Genomic DNA, 23,100 nt, shown 5'->3' on the forward strand with positions numbered 1-23,100 from the left:
TGTACCTGCTCAAGCAAGGGGTTTGGACAAAATGATCTCCAAAGGTCCCTTCTGACCCCTACTATTCTGTGAAAGTGGTGATTGCAGAGAAAGGTTTGGGGGTCCTGCAGCTGCAGGGGGGTGGCTCAGCCCCTTGCAAGAGGTTCAAGTGCACTGGGGAGAGGTGGCAAAAAGAAAAAAGCCGTTGTCACCAAGGGACAGGCAGCAGTAGAGGGGTGTTTGTCACATGGAGGGGAAATGCGGCTTCTGTGCACTGCTTAGCCCCATCCTGAGCAGCTCTGGTACAGAAGTGTGGTCTTAATGCCTGCCTTTTTGCTTGCACTGGTGAAAGTTAAGCGACTGCTTTTGGTGGAGCCCTTTCAAAGCCTGGCAGCTTGGCTGCCATGTGTCCTCCAAATGTGGGGCAGGATGCTCGGCTCTCTCCCGGCTGCCTGGGGAGGAACCTGGGCTGCAGGTCACCAGCCCTGCCTCCTGCCTGTGGCCAAAGCCAGGGGAGCCCTGCCAGGACGGCAGTTCCCAGCTCCTTCATTCCCTGGGGCCATGGGGCTGGCAGCAATGGGGAAGTGTGTGGGGGTGTGGACATGGAGGGCTCTGGGGTGTAAGCGATGTTGGTGGCTCACCACTGCCCAGCAGGGATTGCTCCCGAAGGCAGCTCCATGCCTGGAAAGCTGGCAGTGGGCCTTACAGCATTGGGGCAGCTTCATGCTTTTTTTGGTGGCTTTCCTAAAAACAGTGGCTTGTGCAATCTTCCCAGTCCTTCAACAAAACTTTTCCTGGCAGAACCCCTCCAAAACTTCTGGGAACGTAAGTTTTTGAAAGACGATGGGGTTAAAGACATTTACACTCCTTGTACAGCACTGACAGATTTCCTGGTGCAGAGATTTCTTGTAGAAACCCAAGTTTATGTCGGTGGGTTGGGCTGGGGGAGCTGAAGTAGCTCCATGAAACATGGGGGAGATTTTCAGCCTAGAAGAAAGGGCAGAGGTGATGAGGGAGGAACCTTGGAAACTGCTGGGGATGGAAACCCTGTCTGTCTCCATCCCACCATCCTGAGGAAGGCGTTGTTCCCAGTGCACAACCTGAACTGTCTGCTGTCTGGGGTGTTGCTCTGAGAAGAATTTTCCCCCAACCCCTTCATGACTGACCCTGAAGGGCTGATCCTGACTCTGCTGCTCACGCAGGTGAGACCGGCTCTTTGTGCTCGCAGTTCACCTCCAGCTCTATGCCCGTGGATGCGTGTGTGGCCACACCAGCATGGTGGCCGGCTGGGTCCCCTGGCCCTGCTGGCATGGGCAGGAGAATGGACACAGCGCTGTCTGCTGCTAGCCAGAGCCTAGGCTGGGAACATCCATGAGATGGGCAGTGCTGCATTTGTCTGTGCATTATGCATAGGGTCCCTCAAAGCTTTGTCACAGCTGGTGACTGTATGTGCACTGTGTTCTATGGGAGAAAGCTTTTGCAGATATCAGGAATAGACTGAAATGAATAGGGCATAACAAGCACTGAAACATGACTTTGTGTCTGCAAATAATAAGGAATGAGTTACAGTCTTGGAAGAGCAGGAACGTTACCCTGTGTGCAGGGTCCAGCCTGTCCCTGGTGTTGATTAGGTGCCCTCCTCACACTGTCCTCTGTATTGAAGCTCTGCTTGAAACGTATTGTCTACAGATGGGTTTCTCAACCTTTTCTAACCCAGAGATGGCCAAACCTCTTTGGTGGAAATCCAAGGATCATTTTGTTCAGAGCCACCACATGGTTTTATTTATGTCCCATGTGAATTAGGCAGACGTCTCGCTGTTTGTCTGTTTTATTTCATTCCCTCGCTCTTGCTTGCGCACATAGGAATGTGCGCGTGTGTGTTTAGGAACAATTTTGCAGACCGCTTCCTACTGTTGTTGGGATGAGGAGCAGGTCCTGGACCCAACACGACAGTGGGCAGTGATGGGCCCTGTCCTTATTTCACATCACAGCTCTTTTCCCCGGGCAGATCCTCCTGGGGAGGGAGAAAATTGCCAGGCACTGCCCAAGCTGCTCCACCATCTTTTGCCATGCCAGGGTACCCAGGAAATCCTTGAGGACCATCAACGTTCATGTCCTCACCAGGACACCAGCTCCAGCCTCAGGCTTCAGGGCCATCCCTGTTCATTTACAGCACATTGCTGAAAAACAGCCTGAGCCCATGGTGCTGGGCTGAGTACTGCCTGGTGCATCCTCTGTGCTGATTGATGCGGGCTTCAGTTCCTCCACTTTCTGCCTGGAAGTGTCTGGGTCCCCCTGCTTCTGGAGGGGACACCTGCAGCTGCGTCCCTTGGTCCAGAAGACATCCCCACTGGCTGGCTTTTTCACTAAGGAAGTGCTCAAAGGTGGCTGTGTCCCCTTTGGAAAAAACAGCCACCCTGGGGTCCCCAGCAGGAATTTTCCCCCCTCCCTGGGAGGAGTTGGATGGGCAAAGCCAGGACTGGCATTGGTGGGAGACTTCCCAAAATCCGGCCACTTGTGTGAGTCCTCCACTGATGGCGGCACGGTGGCACTGCCAGCTCCCAAAGCCACGCTTAACTTGACACATGTGTGCAGCCCTGGGAAATGTGGTGGCTCTGATTCTCATTTGTGCTGCCTTACCCTGCGCCAGCCTGCTGGGAGGCAGGGCCCTACCAGCAGCCACGCTCCGCACTGTGCCTTCCAGCATGCCAACCTCTTTGCCGGATGGCCCGAGACGCTGGTCCCCAATCCTCCGGCCAGCAGACATGGCGTGGGGTGCCGGAGAGATGGGTGCTCCCAGCCCTGGCACTGGTGGGCATCCCTGGGGCTGTGGAAGCAGCACAAGGGGCTGAGCCTGTCAGGGGAGAAGGGATGGTTTGCATCTTCTGCATCCCTTGCAGTCACCACCAGTGGCTGCCATTTGGGATCTCCGGGTTTGAGAGGTGGCCGTGCTGCTGAGTGCTGTCCCCAGCACAGGGATAGGAGAGATGGGGAGCCAGCAGTGCCTCACCTCTGCAGCTCTCTCTGGAGGGGTTAAGCTCTGCTTAAGCTCCGCTTAAGTATGATCCCAGTAGAGCCCTATTTTGGGGGATCCCCAAAGAGAGGCTTTGTGGGGCGGGAGAGCTCTGTGCAGCCCTACTTGGTGCAGAGCATCCCTGGACATGCGTGCAGCCGCCCTCTGGTCTCTTTTACTCTGAGGTGGAGGCACCAATGGTGTTCAGGTGTCTCTGGGCTCCAGTAGCAGCTCCTCTCGGGATTTGCGACTGAGGTGCAGGGTGCTCTGCTCTGCCACATGTCCACACCCAATGGGTTGCACTCTTCTGGTCCTGGTGTGGTGGATTTTGAGCCATCGAGGAGCGTGGACAGACTGGCAGCGAGGCACATCTGTCGGCCCAGCTCTGGCTGTTCCTTGCTGATGAAACTCCCGGTTTGCAACACAATTATTTTGGCGTTTCGTCCCGGCCATTCGCTTTCTATTCTGGTGCTTGCCTTGCGGGAAGGCTTTGGGGATGGGGGCGTGGGAGCTCATTTCAATTGTTCAGGGAATGGAAGTAACTCATTTTGCGGCTAAAGAAACCCAGCGGAGCTTGATGCGTGCAGGGAGTTTTTCCACTGCTGTCTCTCCCGTTTAAACAGCGTAACCTTGAGGGTTTCCAAACCGATGCTCAGCACGCTACCACCCTCCTCGCAGCAGGGCTGGATCTGGTGGCTGGCCCTTGGGCTAGAGCCTTGCTCAGGGCACCAGCTGTGCATCACCTGCCTGAGGCCATTTTAGGGGAGGAATATGTACCTTGTGGCATCTGGGTTTTTTTTGGGCAGGAGGGAGTGGACCGGAGGGGACAGAGAATCCCCCCATTACAGGCTGGGATTGTGCTGTTGAAAGCCCAAGGCTTTTAGGGGCAGGAAGGTTTTCACCTTGTTCTCTCTGGGCAGGGGCGAGTCTCCCACCTACTCCCATGTGACCCTGGGAAAATGAATCACCGAAAATGAAAGGAAGCAAAAAAGAAAAAGAAAAAAGCCAATTAAAAAATCCCTCCCCAAAGCTGCCTTCCAGAGGGTTGGGCAAAAGATAAAAGCTCTCCAAGGAGCTGGGACTCCTCCTCTCCCACCACCGACTTCTCATTTAAATGTCTGAGCGCAGGCTGCAGCCGGCACTGCCTCTGCAGCTGCCCCAGGGTGGCTCCCTGCGGCCCACTGCCTGCCACCCCTGCCGTGCCCTGGCGGCAATGCCCATGCAAAAGGACGGTAGAGCTGGGTCTTAGCACCCCAGAAGCAGCCTGGTGTGGAACATCCCCGAGGAGGACAGACCCGTGCTCTGGGTGGTCCCTGCGGCAGACGATGCAAGAGCCCCTGGGGGGCCTGAGCTGAGTGGCGCCTGCCCGGGCGTAGAGGAGTGGACGGCACGGGTGTCCCAGTGCATGGACTCCCTGAGGCCAGCCCCCCGATGTCGGCTCCGCTGCTGCTCTGGGTCATCCTCCTCCGCTGGGCTACCGGCGGGGGCTTCGTCCGGGGGGGCAGGACCTGGCAGCACTGCACAGGTAGGAGGGAGGCCTGGTGGGTGGGCTGCTCCAGGAGGGAGGCGTAAGACAGGCGTTGGCCATGCCAGGAAACACGCTGGGACTCGTGTGCTCCAACGGATGGGATGTACCCCACGCTGCCAGGGCAGACCCCAGAAAGTGTGCTCCTTTTTGGCGGGACACAAGGCTACTGCAGAGTGCCCTGCATGGTGCAGCCTCTCCCTGGCCGCCCAGCCCCAGGGTTTTGGGTGCCAGTGAAACAAATATCAGAGTGACAGCATGGCGCAATGCCTTGAGTGCTGCAGATGCCAGCACCCTGCCTGCAGCCATGGGCAGCAGGTACCGGGGTCATCCCTGCACCTGCTGCCCGCCAGCGTGGCACAGGACCAGGGAGCAACCAGCGCTCCTCGGTGCAATGGGGAGAGCTGAGTGCCCGTCTCTGTGGCACAAGAATTGTCCCAAGGTCTGCTGACCCTGCGGACCAACATGTGGGGAGGGGAAGGGCTAGAAGGAGAAGTAGAAGAGAGCCATGAAGTCCCCCTGGAAAGTCCCTCCTGCCACAGAATCTCCAGGGCTCCCTGCACTCTGCCAGACACAACCTATGTCCTCCCAGCAGCAAAACCTCCTGGAAAGTTTCCATCCTGCCATCCCCAGCCAGGGAGCTTCCAGCTCCAATGGCATTTCCCACAGGGAAGCACCAAGAGCAGCCCGAGCTAAAGGAGGTCCCCATCCCTTAGCTCTGCTTTCCTGTCCCTGTGCCACGTGGTCCCTGTGTGGGCAGTAAAACTTCACCCCAGTTTTTGGGGCTGCTTGGGCCCAAGTTCTGTGTGCTTGGGGCTTGCCTCGGTTTGATGGCACATGTATTTACATTTTATTACAACCCGGCCAACAGTGAGGAGGAAAGCTGGGAGAGATTGGAGAGTTTCTGCCCACTCCCTCCTCCCCCACAGTGCTCTAGTCTCTCCGGGGACATCCCCACTGCCCCCAAGCCATCTCAGCTGGAGGGGTCCCAGGGGTGTCAAGGCCCCGTCATCCCTCCTGCCGGCCCCTGGCCCCAGCTCCCAGCACAGCCCTGGTGCCATCCAGCTGCGGGCAGCCACCCCATGGAGCAGGCAGCTGCTGGACACGTGCGCTGCCTGGCCTGGGCTGCTCTCCTAGCCATTAACTGCTGGCTCCACACTGATCATTCATTAGCAGCGACGGATGCGGGAGGCAGATTTGGACGCGGTTGGGGTTTAGGGATTTGGTTTATGTTTCAGGATTTGGTCCCTTCCCAGCCCACAGCCTTGGGCAAAGCCTCCAGCCCCAGCTGAGCTGTCCCCTGGCTCATCCCAGCCACCCCTGGGGCAGTCGGGGGTTCCTAAACCCCTCTGCAAATCCAAGCCTGAATTCAGCTTGTGCTTTTTGCTGAGAAAAACAGGGACTGGTCATTCCCTGAGTTGTGCATTTCTGAAATAAGTAAATTCAGCTAAACCTCCCCCCCCCCAAGGCTTTGCTTTAGGAGCAGCTTAAACCAGCAGAAGGGTGGGCAGGGGGGAAGCAGAGACAGCAGAGTGGGAAGGACCTCACTGGTCTCCCTGCTCTGGACTGGATGGAGCCCCACAAGCAGATTCCTCCTTGCTCTGCCTGTCTGGTTTTGGGCTGGCTGGGGGTGTCTGGAGGGAAACGTTTCCCCTCTCCAGCTGGTTTGGATTCAGGCACACACCAGTCCAGCCTTGCTCACAGCTCCCACCCTCCTAGCTCTCCCACTGTGCCCCAGCAGCTGAGATTCATTAGTACAAATAGGACCTAAAACCCCAGTCTTACTGGGGATGGGACAGAATCGGGGATTTTTTAGTCTAATCCAAGTGCTATTTCATCCCCTTCCCCTGGGCATCATCATCACCGAGCCCCTCTACCCTTTGCTATAGACGCCACAGTCCTGCCAGGGAAGCATGCAAAAATAAAAGCTGGGAGGGTGCCAAGGTGAGGAAGGTCAGAGAAGCACCCACTGCAGGTACAGCCCTTCCTGCAGCTGCCAGCAAGGGGCTTGCCAAGATGTCGGACTGATGATGACCCTGTTACAGTGCCAGCACGTAGTGCTGTTCTTCACCTCGGCTGGGCATGTTGTTTCATCCTCTGGGGAGAGGATAGTTATTTAATGAGCGGTTTTGGTGCCTGCCAGGGGAGTACATGCATGTGTGCAATGAGGGCTGGGTTGGGAGAGCCTGGACTGGGGACTGGAGGGAGGTGCACCATGCCCCACTGCCCTGGGGGTGGGGATGGGTGGCTGCCCCATGAGCAAGCCTGTGGGTGCTGGATCCCTGCCTGCTCTCCTGGCTCTGGTTGCAGTCGCTGGTGCCAGTGGATCTCAAGGAAGCTGGTGGCAGCCTGGGGCTGCCTGGCCAGCAGGTCCCAGCCCTGGGGTCAGCTCTTGGAGCTGCATCAGTGGGACAGTTCATGCAGGTGAGCCTGCACACTTGGTGTTCCTGCTTGTGGGGTGGAGGTGTCAGCCTCGGTGCCTGAAGGGCAAACCTTCCCTGTGTCCCTGAAACAGGGGCTCGGCGCAGGCCCAGGCCAGGGGATGGCAGGCTACCAGGGCACGTCAGGCCCCTCTGCTGCTGTGGAGCACTCTGGCCAGTGCTTGAGATGGGCGGGCTGCCTTGAGCAAGCTGGACATCAGAGCACCTCACAGCGAGGTGGGGACCCCATCCCACAGCGGGACAGGATGGGATGTCTGTCTGTGACATGCTCTGCTGTCTCTTGGCACAGACCTGCGCCCACTGGACATCCTCTCAGAGGTGGTTCCTGCCGGCAGGCTGGCCCATGGCATGAGGGTGTTTCAAGTGCAGGGGGTGCGCGGCTTCCAGCTCACCGCCTCGCGTCCCCGTGCACTGGGCTTCCCCGCCTCCCGGCTTTTCATCCACTGCGACCGCTTCCCCGAGGAGTTCTCCATCATCATCACGCTGAGGGTCCTCAGCATCCCCGTCAAGGTAAGTACCGTGGGCCAGGCATGGAGCAGGCACAGCCCAGCCCCGCAGCTTGTGGCACACAGATTTGAGTCCATGACCTCCTGCAGAGAAATGAGTACATCTTCACACTGATGGCAGAGGAGAGCCCCAGCGTGCTGGTGGGGCTGCGCTATGCCCCCAACAAGCTCCACTTCCTCTTCTGGAGCCAGGAGCGCACCGGTGGCTGGCAGACCCGCGTCACCTTCCCCAACGTCTCCCTCTCTGACAACCAGTGGCACACGCTCGTCCTGGCTGTCTCTGGCCAGTCCTTCTCCTTGACGGTGGACTGCAGTGTCCCTAAGGATGTGTAGGTTGTGGGTGGCAGTGGGGGGCTCGGGAGGGCTGCGCAGTGGCACCAGTTCCCTGGCAGGACACTACCCTGCCAGCAGCATCCCCTCCAGCCACCAACAGATGCCATGAAATTGTCCCCTGCCTCTTCTCTGCCCATCTGCAGGGTGGTGGAGATGCCATTTCCAGCTTCTCTGTCGGTGAAGAGAGCCAGCTTCTACCTGGGCAACAGGAGGAGAAGGAAAGGCATATTCACGGTAGGTGCCCCATGGGGCGGGGCTGCCTGGGGCACTTGTGGCTGGCTGTTGGGTGAACTGTCGCCCCCTCTCAGCCCCCTGCGCTGGCAGGGCTTGGGCCATGGCACGGGCAGCAGAGATGGCTGTGGGTCCTGCTGCTGGGTTCGGTCCCCATCCAGCTGTAAGTGTGCAAGGGGCAGTGCTGGCGACTGGCGCTTTGTGGGACAAATGTGTTTTTAAGAGGATGTCAGTGGTGTGGTGGCAGAAGGACAGTTTGTGGGACAGACTCACTGATATAAAAGTTAGGGCAGTGCCCGATCCTGACTGGTAGTGAAAAGCAGAAGTGGTGAAAGCCATCTGCAACTAACAAGCCCCTCGTCAATGCTCCCCTTGCACTAGCTGTTAAATTGCCTGGGATGGAGATTCCGGCAGGGTGGGCATGTAACAAGGCTCTGACAAATGTATGTGAGTCCTGTGGAGGCTTCCACAGCCCAGGAGGGAGGGCAATAAGCAAGAGTTAGGAGGGAAATCTAGGGCTTAAATCACCTCAGTTTCCATTTCTTGGTCTTGCTGGACTTTCTCTCCATCCTGCTGCTCCCACTTTCCCAGGGCTTGCTGAGACAGCTTGTCCTGCTGCCAGGAGCTGATGCCACCCCTCGTATATGCACCACCATGAACTTTAAAGTTGCGACGCTCTCTGTCCCCACTGTCCTCCAGGATCTCCCTGTGAAGCCAGTGAGCAACGAGGTGCTAAAATACCCCTACGGTCAGTAACTCCATGTGGAACGGACTCTGTTGGCCATCTTCTGCATTTGTTGAGGAAGGCTCTTTGCGTGGGGCTGGGCACAGTGCAGGACTGGAGGGGAAGAAGGTGTCCCCAGCACCCTCTGTTTCTCTACGTGTGTGTGGGATGGGATCCCTGTCTAAATCCTCCTGGAGAGCCAGGGTGCCCCCACCTGGGTCCCTTGGCAATGCTGGCCTCATGCCAGTAGCCCCATGGGTGCCAGACCCAGGGTTTTCTTAGCCGGTGGCTTCCCAGCTCAGTGCTGGGATGCCATTTCCTCTGTTCCCTGGTGCCTGTCACCAGGATGGGACTGGGACATCCAACCCTGCCTGTATACATGGGGATGTGCCTTGCTGCTTGTCCATCATGTGCACTAAGAGGTGCCTCCCTTGCTTCTCTTCATACCCAGAGACCGACATGAAAGTGACCCTGGGGTCCCGTCCACCATGCACCAAGCAGGAGAAGGAGCAATTCTGGTTCAATGTCTCCCAGCGAGCGCTGTACCTCTGCAATGGCAGTGCCTGGATTTCCATGCTGGAAGGTACTGGTGTGCAGTGCACTCTTGAGAATGGAGGGAGGCTCTTGCAGCAGAGGAGAAGCCTAGATTTGCCCTTGACAGCACTTTGGAGTTGGAACCAAGTCAGACAACAGCAGGACGAGGGGGCTGGTGTGTCCCCCTGCCTCTCTCCTGCCTGGCTGGGCTTCGCTTTGCTCTCAGTGCCTACATTGACACTTCCAGCACAGCTTTGGATTCAAGCGCCTCTGTGAGCCAGTTCCCTGAACACTCACACAGTGCCCACATTGCCCATCCACATTATCCGTGTTGTCTGTCCCTCCTGGGGCTTCTCTGGTCAGGAACGAGCCCTTGGTTTGTCCAAGTGGGACAGCTCACCCCACGGAGACCCATGCATGGGGTACTGGGGTGCTTGCTGCCACAGGGTTCCAACGGCGCTGGTGCTCCTGGTGCCAAAGCACTTGCAGGGTGGACAAGAAGGAGCAGAAAGACTCATCACCTGCCAGAGATACCCGAGGGAGTAATGGAAGGGTGGTGGAGGCAGGTTCACATGTTGTCTCAGCTCTGGTGGCCTTCGTGCTGAAAATAATGGGGCAGCATTGGAGCAACAAGGTTGCAAAGCAACCAGAGCCTGGAGGGGTGGACGTTGTTCGATAATGAAATGGATTTTGCCCACTGGCATTCTCTGACTCACTCCAGGCAGTCTGCCCAGTATTCCTGGTGAGGAACATGGAGGGCAGGGCATGCCTGCAACTAAGACATCCTTCATCCCTCTGCCAGGGTTTTTCTTATGCTGGTGCCCACATGGTATATTTGGATGAGCTGTTTGCTCCCCACAGGAGCTGCCAGTGGCTGGACCCCCCATCCTTCTCTACCTCTGGAAGTCATCAGGATTGGCACCATGTCCTTGTTTTCCCAAGGAGACCTTATGCTGGGATCTTGCTGACATGTGCCCCTTGGTGCCACCAACACTGGCCCTTCTTGTAGCCCTTCTCCTGCCACTTGTCCCTTCCAGTGCCCACTCATCTGCCGTTGGGACCAGTCTTAGCCTTTCTGTTCTAATTTCTGGCATTAATTCTAAGACTTCTCTAACTTCTTCCAGAGTTCATGCTGACTCCAGTCAGAGAAAACATCTGGTGCAGGGCTGCTGCAGGTGGGTACGGGTTAACCTGGCTGGTCTCAGCAGCCCAGGCCTTTTTGCTGTAGGTCTTTTCCTCTCCTCCTTGTTTTCTTTAGGATAAATGTATCAACCCACTTTGTAAGAAGCCATCAAAATCTGTGGTGTATCGTTCTTCCCCCCTCCCAGAGGAGACTGCCTGGCAGAGCATTTCGCAGTCCTGCCCTCCACTGGAGAACAGGCAGGGGTGGATGGGGATGGATGTGCTGCCTAATGAGATGGAGTCAGGCCTTTTACCACGCACTCGGGTGTTGGCCCTTCACCACGAGCAACACCACAACCTTCATTTTCCCCCCATAAAGCTCCATTCAGCAGCAAGCACCACCAAGCCAGCTCTGCTACGCAACGTGGGGCACCTCTCCAGGCAGGGTCACCTGGTTTTAACCTCACCTCTCTTTTTTGTGGTCTTTTAGTCAAAGAGAGGCTGGACTATGTGGAGGAGTACCAGAACCTGGTGACCAACTCTGAGACAATGGGAGTTGAGGTCTTCACTATCCCAAAGGTAGGACTGTTTGCAGCCACTGCCAACCGGTACACCCCACCGGGATCAGCCATCTATAAGTGGACCGATGGGAAGTTTGCGCCCTACCAGAATATTGCCACCTACCAAGCTCAGTCCTGGAAGTATTTCACCATAGGAAAAAAGGTAAGTCTGCCTGGAAGGTTATTCAGTACTTTCATATTTAAGCATATTAAAATGCAATTGCCCAACACTGGCTTCTCCTCTGCAGCCCTGAGTCTCAGGCATGGTTTAGGGGGTGAATCTTTCTCTCATCTGTCTTTGGTGGGCTCATGGTGATACATGTATTCAGCCAGTAAAGGTCTGTCCTAGGGACTGCCAGCTGGTCTGTGGGCTGCCCTCCTGTGTTTTACTATTTTTGCCAAGTCACAAGTACATCCACCCAGGCCATTTTCAGCAACTGATGCTCACAGCACAGGTAATTACATGTCTGGAGTGTTCAGATCTCTTCCCCGGGGATCTCCAGGGTGTCTGCAAGGTCAGGCTCCAAAGCCAGCTGTTGGAGCTGGGTCTCCCCATGTGCTGGGCTTAATTTCTAGCAGGCTCTGCCTGATCCTGCCTCAGATGTAGTGAGTGCCAGTTTCAAGATTTCCTCCATGCAAAGTATAGAGCTGACCTCCAGCCTGGTCTGGGTGTGCTCATAGCGCAGCCTCCACCCTGGCACAAAGGCTGACCCCCTTGGGAGGCAGGTTTTGCAGCGGTTCCCATCTGGCACTGTGAAGTGAGGCAGGGGCCACCCCAGGCAGTGGCTGTGGCATTGCTCTCAGGGACACACAGCTCCTGATATGGGAGCACAGAGAGCAAAGCCCTCCTTGAGCTCTGACTGTGGCAGGCATCCTGCCATGCATGAAGTGTGCTCTGGTCTCAGAGATCTACCTGTGGTCTTAGACAGCCATCGGAGCCTCTGGCTCCCTCCCAAGACCCACTGAATCCAACCTTCTGCATTTTTAAGCCCTCTTGCTTTTAAATCGTTCCAGGACTTTGGAGCCATCTCTCCTCCCGTGGGCAATCTTCCATGGGACTCCTGCAGACTATCTGCCTGGTTCCTCTCCCTGGGGAGCTACTTACCACTTTGCAAGGAACCCCAGGCAAGCCCAGCAAACACCTGCTGAGAGCCAGCTCTGTGCAAAGCTCCCAGGGAGTTGGGATTGTTCCCAATGGGCATGACCCGTTCTGGCTTTGTCACCAGATGCTGCGCAAGGTGGCGGCAGGGCTCCCCCATTGCAAGTTACCTGCTCCAGGTTACGGAGGGACAGGGAGAAGTCCTGCTTCCAGGCTTGGTGGCACCAACAGCCCTGCTGTTTGGATACAAATGGGCCACATGCCCAGTTACCTGCCTGATGGTGGGGTCCTGTGGTAAACCTGGTCAAGACCTGAAAATGCAGCTGTGTTGCAAAGCTGACTTTGGGCTGGGAGTGTGCCTGCCATCCTCATCACTGCACCTGCTCTGCAAAGCTCCAGCTGTACCCTCACAGGAAGGAGACAGGAACACCCTTGGCTGGATTTATCTGCTGATGGGAACCTCCTTAGATTTCCAGTGTTAGTCTGGACCCACAACACCCCCTTGCAGTGATGGCTGTGGGGGCAGAAAAGACCACCAGGCTGGGGGGTCCCAAATCCCCATGGTTCCTACATAGCGAAGCACCCATGTTGGTGCTCACCAAGGCTCACATGCTCTAGGTTTGCCTTCAAGTTCTTCACTAAGAAAAACTTACTCAGACTTACTAGGCAGGACAACCTCTCCGGCGCAGCTTGGGGCAGGTTTTCTAGTTAGGGTTAGCCTTGGTGCTCCAGAATGGCTGGGAATGGAGGCAGGTGCTCTGAGTGCAGCTGGTTGTGCTTGGCACATTTCTGCACGGAGATGACGACCAGATAGGTGTTGCACCAGCTGTGGTACAGATATCTCCAGTTAGCCCAGGTTCCTTGCACACGTTAGAGGTGGGATGCACCTCTGTAGGTGTCAGCTCCTTGTTGCTGCACCAGGACCTGCTGATGCTCTGCTGGGATGGGGTGAAGAGCCCCAGAAGGCAGTGTTGGGGTTTCCTGGTGGCTCCTGTCAATGAAGAGCAAGGGATGGCAGGCTCCTGAGTTGTGGGGTTGGATCCAGGCCTTCCTCTTTCCTCTGATGCTGTTTCTGGAGATGCCCTGAAGGGACTCCCTGGACTGGGGCTCACAGGGGGAGCTGCCCAGCACTGGGGATGCACCTTCCTTGGAGGGACTTGAGGACCCAGCACAGGCCACCGCTGAGGGGACCTTTCGGTCTCCATCCTTGGGGCTGGCTGAGCCTCAGCTGGACAAAGCCCCAGGCTGGTGCTGGCAGGGTCCTGTGCTGGCCAGGAGACAGGAGACCTCCCCCACTTACTGTTTTCTGCTTGTGGTCTGTGTCCCTGTGCTTCTTTGTGGCCTAAACTGGGGCCTAAGCTCTGCCCCAAAACACAGCAGAGTGGCAGAGCTGACATGCCACACCATGCGCTCCTGCGAGCTCAGACATACCTCCCCCAGTGTGAGGCCATCGCTGCTGCTGCACGCTTGTCCCCGACACCGATGCTTGCAGGGGGCTTTTCTTGGTCTGGAAAATGTTTTGTCTCAGGGAATTGTTATCTTCATTATTATTTTTATCATATCTGCAATTTTTCTTCTGAACAATCGTTCCATACAGGGCAGGTTTGGTAGCTTGGATCCCCCTCCCTCCACAGCCTGTTTCGCTAGCATGACTGTACTCCCCATCCCCGGGGCTGGCAGGGCACAAGAAGCTGCAGCATGACTCTCCCTCCACTTGGCTCCGAGACTGTGGCTGTGAGTCTCGTCCCTGCCCCAGCTCTGCGGGCAGCAGGCACTGCTGCTGCCACGCAGAAAGACCCCCACGAGCTACTGGATCCCTGTCACCACTTTGGGTGCACTGTGCTGTTTGGGGGCTGCTCTGGGATCCCTGCCAGCAAGGGTTGTCTTTCCCCACACTGGCCACCTCAGTCCCTGGCCCTGCATCCCACGGACACCTGCCCTCACCCATCCCATCTTCACCCTGCCCATGCTTGTCTACTCCCTTTTGAGAGCAGAAAACCAAGATGTCCTGGCTTGTTATTTTTCAGATCTTCCTAGCAGTGGCTAATTTCGAGCAGAATGACAGGGGTCAGGAGTTCTCTGTAATATACAAGTGGAGCTGGAGGAAAAAGAAATTCGTCACGTACCAGAGGATCACCACGCACAGCGCTAGGGACTGGGAGGCATTTGTCATTGAGGGAGAGACTTTTCTCGCAGTGGTCAACCACAGAAAAGGTACCCAGCCCTTATATTCCCTACCAGCCTGACTCAGCTGGGGCAGGCAGCCCTGGGGTGATGCTGGGGACCACGGCACCCACCATAGGCACCCTACTCAAGAGCATCCTCCCATTGCTGTGAAAATACTGCAGCTCCTTACACATCCTCTGCCAGAGTGCAGGGTGAAGCCAGGGAGTCAGTGCACACTGATTGGAGTGCGGTGTCCTTCAGGAAGCCCAAACCCTTGCAGACCCTCTCATTTTAGGAGAGAAAAGCACTGAGGGAAGTGGCTGACATGGTCCCCCTCCGGGTTTCCAGCTGTAGGGTACAAGGACAGGAGTGGGGATAGTTTGCTAAATCTCTGCTTCTTTTCATTTGTTTCCCTAATGCTACATAACATGTTGGGTGTTGAGGGCATCTGCATGGGTTTGCAGGGGCTGAGCCGTTTGAGAAGCCAAAGCCTTGGCCTTGTGGACACACAGGAAACCGAGGGAAGCTGAGTGAGAACCTGCTAATGTCCCCCCTTCCCTGGTCACCCTGCAGGTGTGGTCCAGCCTCATTCCCCTCCCAGGCCACAAGTTGTTCTGTGTTGGGGCATGCACCCCTCAGCACAGGGATGAATGGGTCAATCCCACAGCCCTGGCTTTCCAAGATGTTCCCAGCCAGGTTCAGGTGCTGGACCAGTGGGGTCCTTCCCTGCCATCAGGGCTGGCTTCTGTGGCACAGCTCCTCTGGCTCCAGGCTCAAACCTGGTGGCAGGTTGCTTGGGCACCTGCTGCCTGTGAGCTGGGCTGGAATGTCACCTGTCACGTGTCACCTGTTGGACCCCACCATCGCCAGTTCAGACAAGACCTACCCCTGTGGCAGGGGCAGCAGAAAGGTCCCTTTGGCAGCCATGCAGGAGTTAAGACCATCATGGCCAAGCCAAACTGGGGATGTTCCCCTCAGCGGGTGTTGGAGGGTCAGTCCTGAGAAGCTGCCACTTACCTGAGTGGCCATTTCCCACACACCATATTCTCCCTGCAGCCCTTCTTGCCAAAGTCCCTTCCATTGCAATGAGGATCTCCCATAGACCTGTTAACACATGGTCCTGCTGCTGCTAAGCCACCAGAAACACCAGCAGGGCCAAGCCAAACACAGCAGTGTTTAGGGAGTGTGGGGTGGAAAGGGACTGGTGGTGCATTGCCCAGTCCTGATGAAGAACGGCTCTGGCTGGAGGGGATGTGCCAGGCTGAAGCTGCAGAAAGGCTTTTAGCTTTAAAGCCAGCTGGGTCCCACATGGACTTGAAGCTGAGATGCTTGACTGGAGCCCAGGAGCTGGATGGAGCACATGCTTTGGTGCTGCTGGGCTCAGCCCAAGTGCTCAGCACAGTGCAGGCTGCAGGCTGTGTCATTCCCTCCCTCTTTCTGGAGTTTCTGCCATCAGCAGGGATCGGCACATGGAGATCCCTGGCCAGCTCCAGCGCTCAGGAGCTGAGCACGGGCCCTTAGCAAAGAAGTGATGAAAAATGTTCGTGAGGTGCTGTTCCAGCTGTGGCCTCATCCCAGATGTGCAAGCTTGTGTGCAAAGGGTCACAGCAGCCCATGATTTCAGTAGCTTTGGGACTTGGCTGGGACTGGTCCCACTACACATGGCTGTCCTGTGGGACAGCCGGCAGAGCTTGGCTGCCCTGAGACACTGGCATGGTGCCTCTGGTGTGCTGCTCATGTAGGGGAGACAGCACCCTCCTGTCCCTCATCTGCCAGCGGCTGCCAGCTGCCACTGTGCACTCAGGAACAAGCAGCGAGCGTGTTTGATGGGGATGGAGGCTCTAGATAAGGACTGGGACTCTGGGTAGGGATGGAGGCTCTAGAGTCTTGTTGACTACTTCCTGGGGAGCAATCAGTCACTAGAAAACAGCCGTGCAACATGCTGGCAAATATCTGCACAGCTGAACCTGTTTCTGGGTCTTGTTTCTTACATGAGTCAGCTATTTCTTTTCTTCACTGCACGTGCGTCTGTCTGTCTCCCCCAGGGAATAACCACAACATAGACAGTGTGATATACAGATGGAACCCCAGGACAGGGTTGTTTGAAACCAACCAGACCATCCCTACCTCTGGAGCCTATGACTGGGAATTTTTCACCATTGGGCCGTATTCCTTCCTGGCTGTGGCGAACACGTTCAATGGCACATCCACTAAGATCTACTCACACATCTACATCTGGCTCAGTGGCTCTTTCCAGCTCTTCCAGTCCATCCTGGTAAGGCTTGGCCACTGATCAAACTCTATTTTTCAGTCCCCCCCTCTGGATTTAGACAAGCCAGGGAATAATTACAGAGACAGATGCTCTTTAGTCCTCTGGAAAGGTAGTGATAGTTTCCCACTGGCATTGACAGACTGAGATTCATTTTTTTCCATGGAGGGTTTTAGGAGTGGGTAACTTCCCTGCTGCACCTCCAGCAGGTCCCCCACTACCACCTCACAGCACCCTTGGCTTGGAAAGTCTTATATATTCAGCTTCTCATGTGGCTTCCTTCCCTACAGACTTTTGGTGCTGCTGACTGGGAGGTCTTTCATATTGGGGACAGAGTCTTCCTGGCTGTTGCAAACAGCCACAGCTATGACAGTGGGATGCCAGCACCCTCTAACTTCTATGCCATCAACTCCTCAATCTATGAGCTGAACATCACTGCCCAGATGTTTGTCAAATTCCAGGACCTCGTCACCTACAGGTACCTGTGCAAAGAGTCAGGGTACTCCTCAGTCCACGTCCTTCCCCTGAGCAACCTGGAGGTCTCCTGGGGGTTCACACAGGCTTGCATGTGGCCAGGGACAGAGACTGGTGGGGAGGGAAAAGGGTGACACGTCCTTGGCACTAAATCCCAGTGGGAGCTAGAGAAGGCCCTGGATTTAGGAATGAGTGTGGATTTCCTTTCAGGAACAGCCTGGGAAGAGCAGGGTTTTCTGTGTATCATCAGGGTGGCAGAGATTGGGGTGGAGTGGGCTCAGCCCAGTGGACTTGCAGCCCCTTCCCCAGCTAGCCATGGAGAGGCCATCTCACCTGCCCCTCTGCTTGCTTCATCCCCAGTGCCCTGGACTGGGAGTTCTTCTCAGTGGGAGATGACTCTTTTCTGGTGGTAGCAAACTCCTTCAATGGCTTCACATTCTCCGTTAACAGTATTATCTACAGGTACTGCTGTGGGAAGAGGGCAGGGTTGGGTAGTTGGGGAATGACCCTGCTGGGAGCCCAGCATGAGGGCAACCTCTGCAGATGCTGGTGCATCTCTGCCCAGGGAGGATGGATAGGATGGCTCCGTATTTCTGGAGAGGTTTCGGGGCAGGAATGAGAAGCCCCAGTGAGGGACTGTCGTGGTTTAGCAGCAGCTCAGCCCCACACAGCCGCTCGCTCACTCCCCCACCGGTAGATGGGGGAAAGAATCAGAAGGGTAACGCTCGTGGGTTGGGATAAGAACAGTTTAATATTTAAAATTAAAAGAAACAACAACAGAAATGCAATGTAAAGGAGAACAACGAGAGGCGCAAAGCCCCGGGGGGGGACAAACCGCCAAAACAAACCGCACACAAGGCAGCCGCCCACCGACCCCGAGCCGCAACTGCCCCCCCTCAATATACTGGTCATGGTGTCACATGGTATGGATTGAACCTGCCATTGGCCAGTCGGGGTCAGCTGCCCCCGCTGTGGCCCTGCCCCCCCGCCCCTCCCCCACCACGCGGCAGAGCACGGGAAGCTGGAAAGGTAGCTGACCCCCCCACGGTGAGGAGAATTAACCCCTTCTCAGCCAAAATCAGCACAGGGACATTCCACCCTGAACCACAGCGGGGAGGTGGGAGATGCCAGCCCCACAGCTTCGGCTTTCCTGCCCCCTTTCAGGTGCCCAGCTTGTGCCCCAAGAGCTAACTGCCCTCCCCGTGCAGGTGGCAAGGCTATGAAGGCTTCGTAGCGGCTCACCACCTCCCCACTGTTGGCTGTAGAGACTGGGAGGCATTTCACACTGCCGAGGGCTCCTACCTCCTCTACTCTAGTGCCAAGGAGCCGATTTCCAAGGTGCTCAAGCTGAAAACCACCTGAGGTGGCTGAGATACGCTCGGCTCATCGACAGGATCAGGGCAAGCTGGGCATCAAGGTGAAGATGGACCACAGAGCCCAGGAACAGCTGCAGCATCAGCCCTGCAGCTGGCTGGTTGTGCACTCTGCAAGAGAGGGAGGAGGAGAAGGGGAGCTCCAGGGCTCTCTGCAGCCTTGTCTGGGGGCTGGCAAAGGTGACCCTGCTTTGGTGCTGTTTCTCTTGGACAAGCTCTCCTGCTACACTCCAGAGCCACGTCCTACCCAGGGTGCCTGGTGCCCAGGCACTTTCCCAGGCTCACTGGGACCCCAGTGCTTGGCAGTCCCCAGCCAGGAGGGACCCAGAGCTGCCATTGGTTGTGGACAGAGCTCACACAAAGCCAGGGAAGAAAGAGACTGAGCAGAACATGTGCTGCCGGGGTGGGTGAATGGCAGGGGGAAGGAAACGGTATGTAAGAAATTGGGGGGAAAAGGTGGCTTCAGGCTTGGCTTGGCCTGCCCAGCACCTGGGGCTGCAATGATGAGGACCCATCTGGTTTGACATTGCACACCATGCTTCGTGTCCATCTTCAGTGGCCTCGCCACCCCATTCCACTGCTGCAGGCACCTGCCCGCTCTCCTGCTCCACTGTGGCTGGTTTTGGTCATCCTCGCCAACCGACGTATGTGTATTGTACAAATCCATAGATGTGTACAAGGACCAATGCTGGTCCTTGCACTCCTTTGCATGAGGTTAGCGACGCTGAAGCAAACCTGCTGTGCATGGTGACCAATCCAGATACCATGGGCATGGGAAAGACCCAAAACTGCTCCAGGCCTCTTTTCCTCTCCTTTGTCTGGGAGACTCTTTTGCTTAACCAGAGCTCTAATAAATTGTGCACCCAGCCTTCGTCCAAGCACAAGCTGCGGGTACCCGAGCTGCTCTGCCCATGGCAGAGGCTTTCCTCCACTCCACAAACCACCCCCAAGCATGACAGGGCCATGTCCATGGCCATAGGTGGCCTGTGAGGACAAGGTGGCCCTGAGCAAAGTGGGGTGCTGGGGTGAGGGTGCCTCTCCCACTCCCCTTTGCATGGGACCCTCTGCCTCTCCCAGTTGGCCCCATTGCTCGGCCTTCCGCGGCCCCAGGTTTCCCGCTGGGGCTGGGTCACCCACCCTGGCACAGGGGAGCCCACAGGAGGTGTTAGCCCACCAAGAAGGAGTTGGGGTGGGGGGTGGGGGGCACAGCCTGAGCTGCCCTGGGGTCCAGGCCCAGGAAAGCCACCACAGGCAGCCCCAGCAGACCTCCCTTCTCCCCAGGCCCAGTCACATCTGCAGCTGGCTCTGCTGGGAAGGACCGTTTCTTGCTTGTGAAACAAGGCAGAACTCAATTTGCTTCCATCACGCTGAGCCACGTGCAGCATCTCTAATTTGGCCACAAGGAAAGGCAAGATAAGGCAAGACATACCAGACGAGGAGCAGAGGCACCATTTGGACAGCTGGCCCCTACTCGAGACAGGCTGGCGTGAGGGTGGAGAGGATGTAACCTAATGGGAGCTGCACTGGTACACTGAATTTAGGCTTGTCTGCTTTGGGAGAGATTGAATTAGGACAAGCACAACCCCCTTGAGCGCCACCACTCTCCCCAGATGCACAGCTTCCAGTGCAGCATAAACCCTGAGGGTTTTCCTATGTGTTGGGCTTTATTGAGAAATCAAAGGTTTGTGAGATCAGCCCCAGGCTGCTGGTGGCAGGCAGAGGCTGCTGAAACGCTGGGCGGCGGCTGGGACCAATGTCTTGCTCTCTGCAAGACCAGTCCCTCTCTGGAGCCAGGACAATGTGGCTCCACTGCACAGAGTGACGCATCCCTCTGCACCCCAGGCTGCGGGGACCTCCTGGCCCCACAAGAGCCCCCTCCCTCATCTGTCTCACCCCAGGGGCTAGTTCTTTCCAAACCATGTGGACCGTGAACCTGTGGCTGGGGCTGCTTTCCCTGCAAGCCCAGCTCTGGCAGGGGAGAAGGGGTCTGTGGGGGGGGGATTCTTCCCCAGGAACCTGGGCTCCATTGACAGGTCTGCATGGGGTGTTCCTGTCATCCCTCCTCCATGTTGTTTGCCCATGCTCAGTCCAGCATCGCTGGGGAGGGATGAAGTCGGTGGCACTCATTTGCAGGACCAGAAAAAGCACCGGAAAATCCCATAAAGAAGCTTGGAAGCCTATCAGATTGCCACTGGCTCCCCACAAAGAAGCTGGGAACAGGGAGCCCCAATGCTGCACTACAGGGCAGTGCTGGTGGTCTCTGCATGGCCCTGGGTGCTCGACGGTGACTTCAGATACTCCACATGCTTGCAGGTGTCCTCTTGATTGTGCCGGACATAGCAGATCACATAGACGATGACCATAGTGAACCAGCCAAACGTGGTGATGAACATGGCCACGTCTGTGGTCCTTTGACACACGCTGCAGAAGTTGACACCAGCATCCAGGACCTGGAGCAGTGGCTTGCCCACGTATTCCTCACGTGGGGCTGTGTGGCAGGTGATGTCCTGGACGGAGTCAGGGTCCAGCCGTGCCTCCCACAACACCTCCTGCAAGGCACACTCGCAGTGCCAGGGGTTGTTGGCCAGCCGGAGCTTGGCATTGAGCGTCAGCAAGGCCTCCTTGGGGATGTTGCGGATGCGGTTGCTGGAGAGGTCAAGGGTACGCAGCCCAGCAGCCACCCCTTTGAAAGCTGCCCTGTCAATCTTCTCAATGGCATTCCTGGAAAGATCAAGTTCCTCCAGGTGGGAGAGGTGCCTGAGGGCATTGCTGGGGATCCTGGTGATGCTGTTGGCATCCAGCTTGAGGAACACTGCATCTTTGGGGATGTCCTTGGGGATCTCCACCAAGTGCCGGGAGCTGCAGAGGACAGCCTTTGCCCCTGCCCTCTCTGTGCACTGGCAGCTTGGGGGGCAGGAGCTGCCCCAGGGGATACACAGCAGGAGGCAGAAAAAAGCCTGGGTGATGCTGGCTGCCGGTGTGGTTGTGAGGGCCATCTTGCACCTGGCCAGCTCGGCATGGCTGCTGGCGATTCCCTGGTGGCTGCAGCAGCTCCTGGGCAGCCGGGCGGCTCCTCTGCGCTCCTGCAAAGCCTCTCCCATTGCTGGAGGAAAGTGGTGGGTGGAGGGGATATGAGAAGACATTATTTCCTGGAACTTTGTTTTTGTGCCCTGGCAAAGCAGCAAGAGGCTGGGCTCAGGAGCCAAGAAAATGAGGGCGGAATGATACTGGCTACCATCTTTTCCAGGACAGCTTAATTTGGCTTAAGATTAATTATACCTGGACATAGAACTGCGGAGATTAAAAACCGTTTCACCCCCCACCGCCATCTCTGTACAGACCACTCAGGCAAAGGGTGCTGCAGGACTGGGTTGTCAAAATGGGCACAGCCCCGGAGCCTCTGCCCCACCCTGCTGCCAATTTCCACATGGGATGCATCAATTTGCTGCTGGAGGACAGCAGCAGTAAATTCCTGTCTCACCAACCTCGAGTGTTAAAAAAAAAGATGAGTCAGACTCCCCAGATCATCAGGCTGGCTTAATCTCCACTGGGTTTTTAAATAACAAGATGTGGAGTTCTTCTGCTTTCCCCATATGGTCCATGAGCTGGTACATGTTTCCAAGCATTTTGCCAAAGCAGGTGTTAGGAGGTGACTTTGTTTTTTTAAAGTAAATAAAGAGCATGGTTTAACAGCCTGACCCCAGGAGCTGGAGCTTAAGAGAGGAGCCACTGATTATCACAGTAAAGGGGGTGATCTGCGATCCTCAAGGGCCACCCCTGCCCTGCTGTGGACAAGGCAGGAGGTGAAATAGGCAGGCCTTCTTTCCTCTGCCCTTTGGTGCTACTCACACCTCTCCTGCTGCCTTGTCAGGCTGGGTGGAAGAGATTCCCATGGAGAGGAAAGTTGGGGTATGGGACCCTGGCAGGACCTGGGAGCCTTTCACTCAGGAATGCAATTGTCCATGGCAATCTCACTAGAAGACCAGCTGGGCACTGGTCATTATCCTTCTGGTACCAGCATGCTTCTGATAATGGCATTCCCCTGATAACAGCATCCTTTAAGCACCAGTATCCCTCAGGTCTGAGCATCCTCAGGGAACCACCTGGGCGATGCTCATACCTGAGGAATGCTGCCAGTGGACCTGCCCGTGAACCGGCCCAGGGGTGTGGGACTGCACAGCGCACTCCTGCAGGGGAGATTAAGTCACACTTCCCCTGGAATCCCTCTGGCCCTACAAATGCTACCAGGGTCTGCCAGCCCAGTCTCTCTGGGGTAAGGAAGGATGCACTTTGCGATTCTGGTTCCTACTGCTTGCCCAACCCTGCTACTGTCCCTGGAAGGGCTCTGAGGGCTTGCAGCCACCACATTCTGCCACCCCAGCCAGACCCCAATGTGTGTGGGGGTGATGCCCAGCCCCGACCCGTGCTTATGCCCTGACCAGCGCTTGGGGGCAACTGTACCTTCCTGGGCAAGGACCTTGGGGACCTTGCACCCCACCAAGCTCCCAGCAGCAGAACCGCCCCCCGCCACCCCCTGTCAAGTCCCAGGGGTCCCTTACTGGCTCTGCTTCAGTTCGGCTCTGGCTGCGGCTGTGGCTGCAGTTGCAGTGTGCCGTCCCCACCTGTTGCTGCAGCTTCTCCCACCGGGGCCGCTAGGACGGATGGTCCCCTGCCTCAGTGGCACTGAGTGGTGCAGGGGTGGGGGGGCACCTGGGGGTGCCCTGTGGCAGCACAGGGGGTCCAGGCAAGGA

At 56.6% G+C, this 23,100-nt stretch overlaps 2 protein-coding genes across 2 annotated transcripts; one reads left to right on the forward strand and one right to left on the reverse strand.

The window, feature by feature from the left end:
- The first annotated feature begins 519 nt into the window (after window positions 1-519).
- On the forward strand, window positions 520-21,992 carry TSPEAR (thrombospondin type laminin G domain and EAR repeats). The gene is made up of 12 exons (XM_064457057.1): window positions 520-4,517; window positions 7,248-7,468; window positions 7,555-7,793; window positions 7,941-8,031; window positions 8,620-8,776; window positions 9,204-9,335; window positions 10,899-11,131; window positions 14,095-14,281; window positions 16,279-16,508; window positions 16,793-16,980; window positions 17,337-17,438; window positions 18,185-21,992. The coding sequence occupies exons 1-12, from the start codon at window positions 4,424-4,426 to the stop codon at window positions 18,336-18,338; spliced, it is 2,028 nt and encodes a 675-aa protein (XP_064313127.1). The 5' UTR covers window positions 520-4,423; the 3' UTR covers window positions 18,339-21,992.
- On the reverse strand, window positions 20,587-21,450 carry LOC104051742 (leucine-rich repeat-containing protein 3). Its single transcript, XM_064457056.1, has one exon. It carries the CDS (start codon window positions 21,448-21,450, stop codon window positions 20,587-20,589), a length of 864 nt encoding a protein of 287 aa, XP_064313126.1.
- Window positions 21,993-23,100: the final 1,108 nt, after the last annotated feature.

Source organism: Phalacrocorax carbo, chromosome 7 (genome assembly GCF_963921805.1).
Source record: "Phalacrocorax carbo chromosome 7, bPhaCar2.1, whole genome shotgun sequence".
NCBI lineage: Eukaryota > Metazoa > Chordata > Aves > Suliformes > Phalacrocoracidae > Phalacrocorax > Phalacrocorax carbo.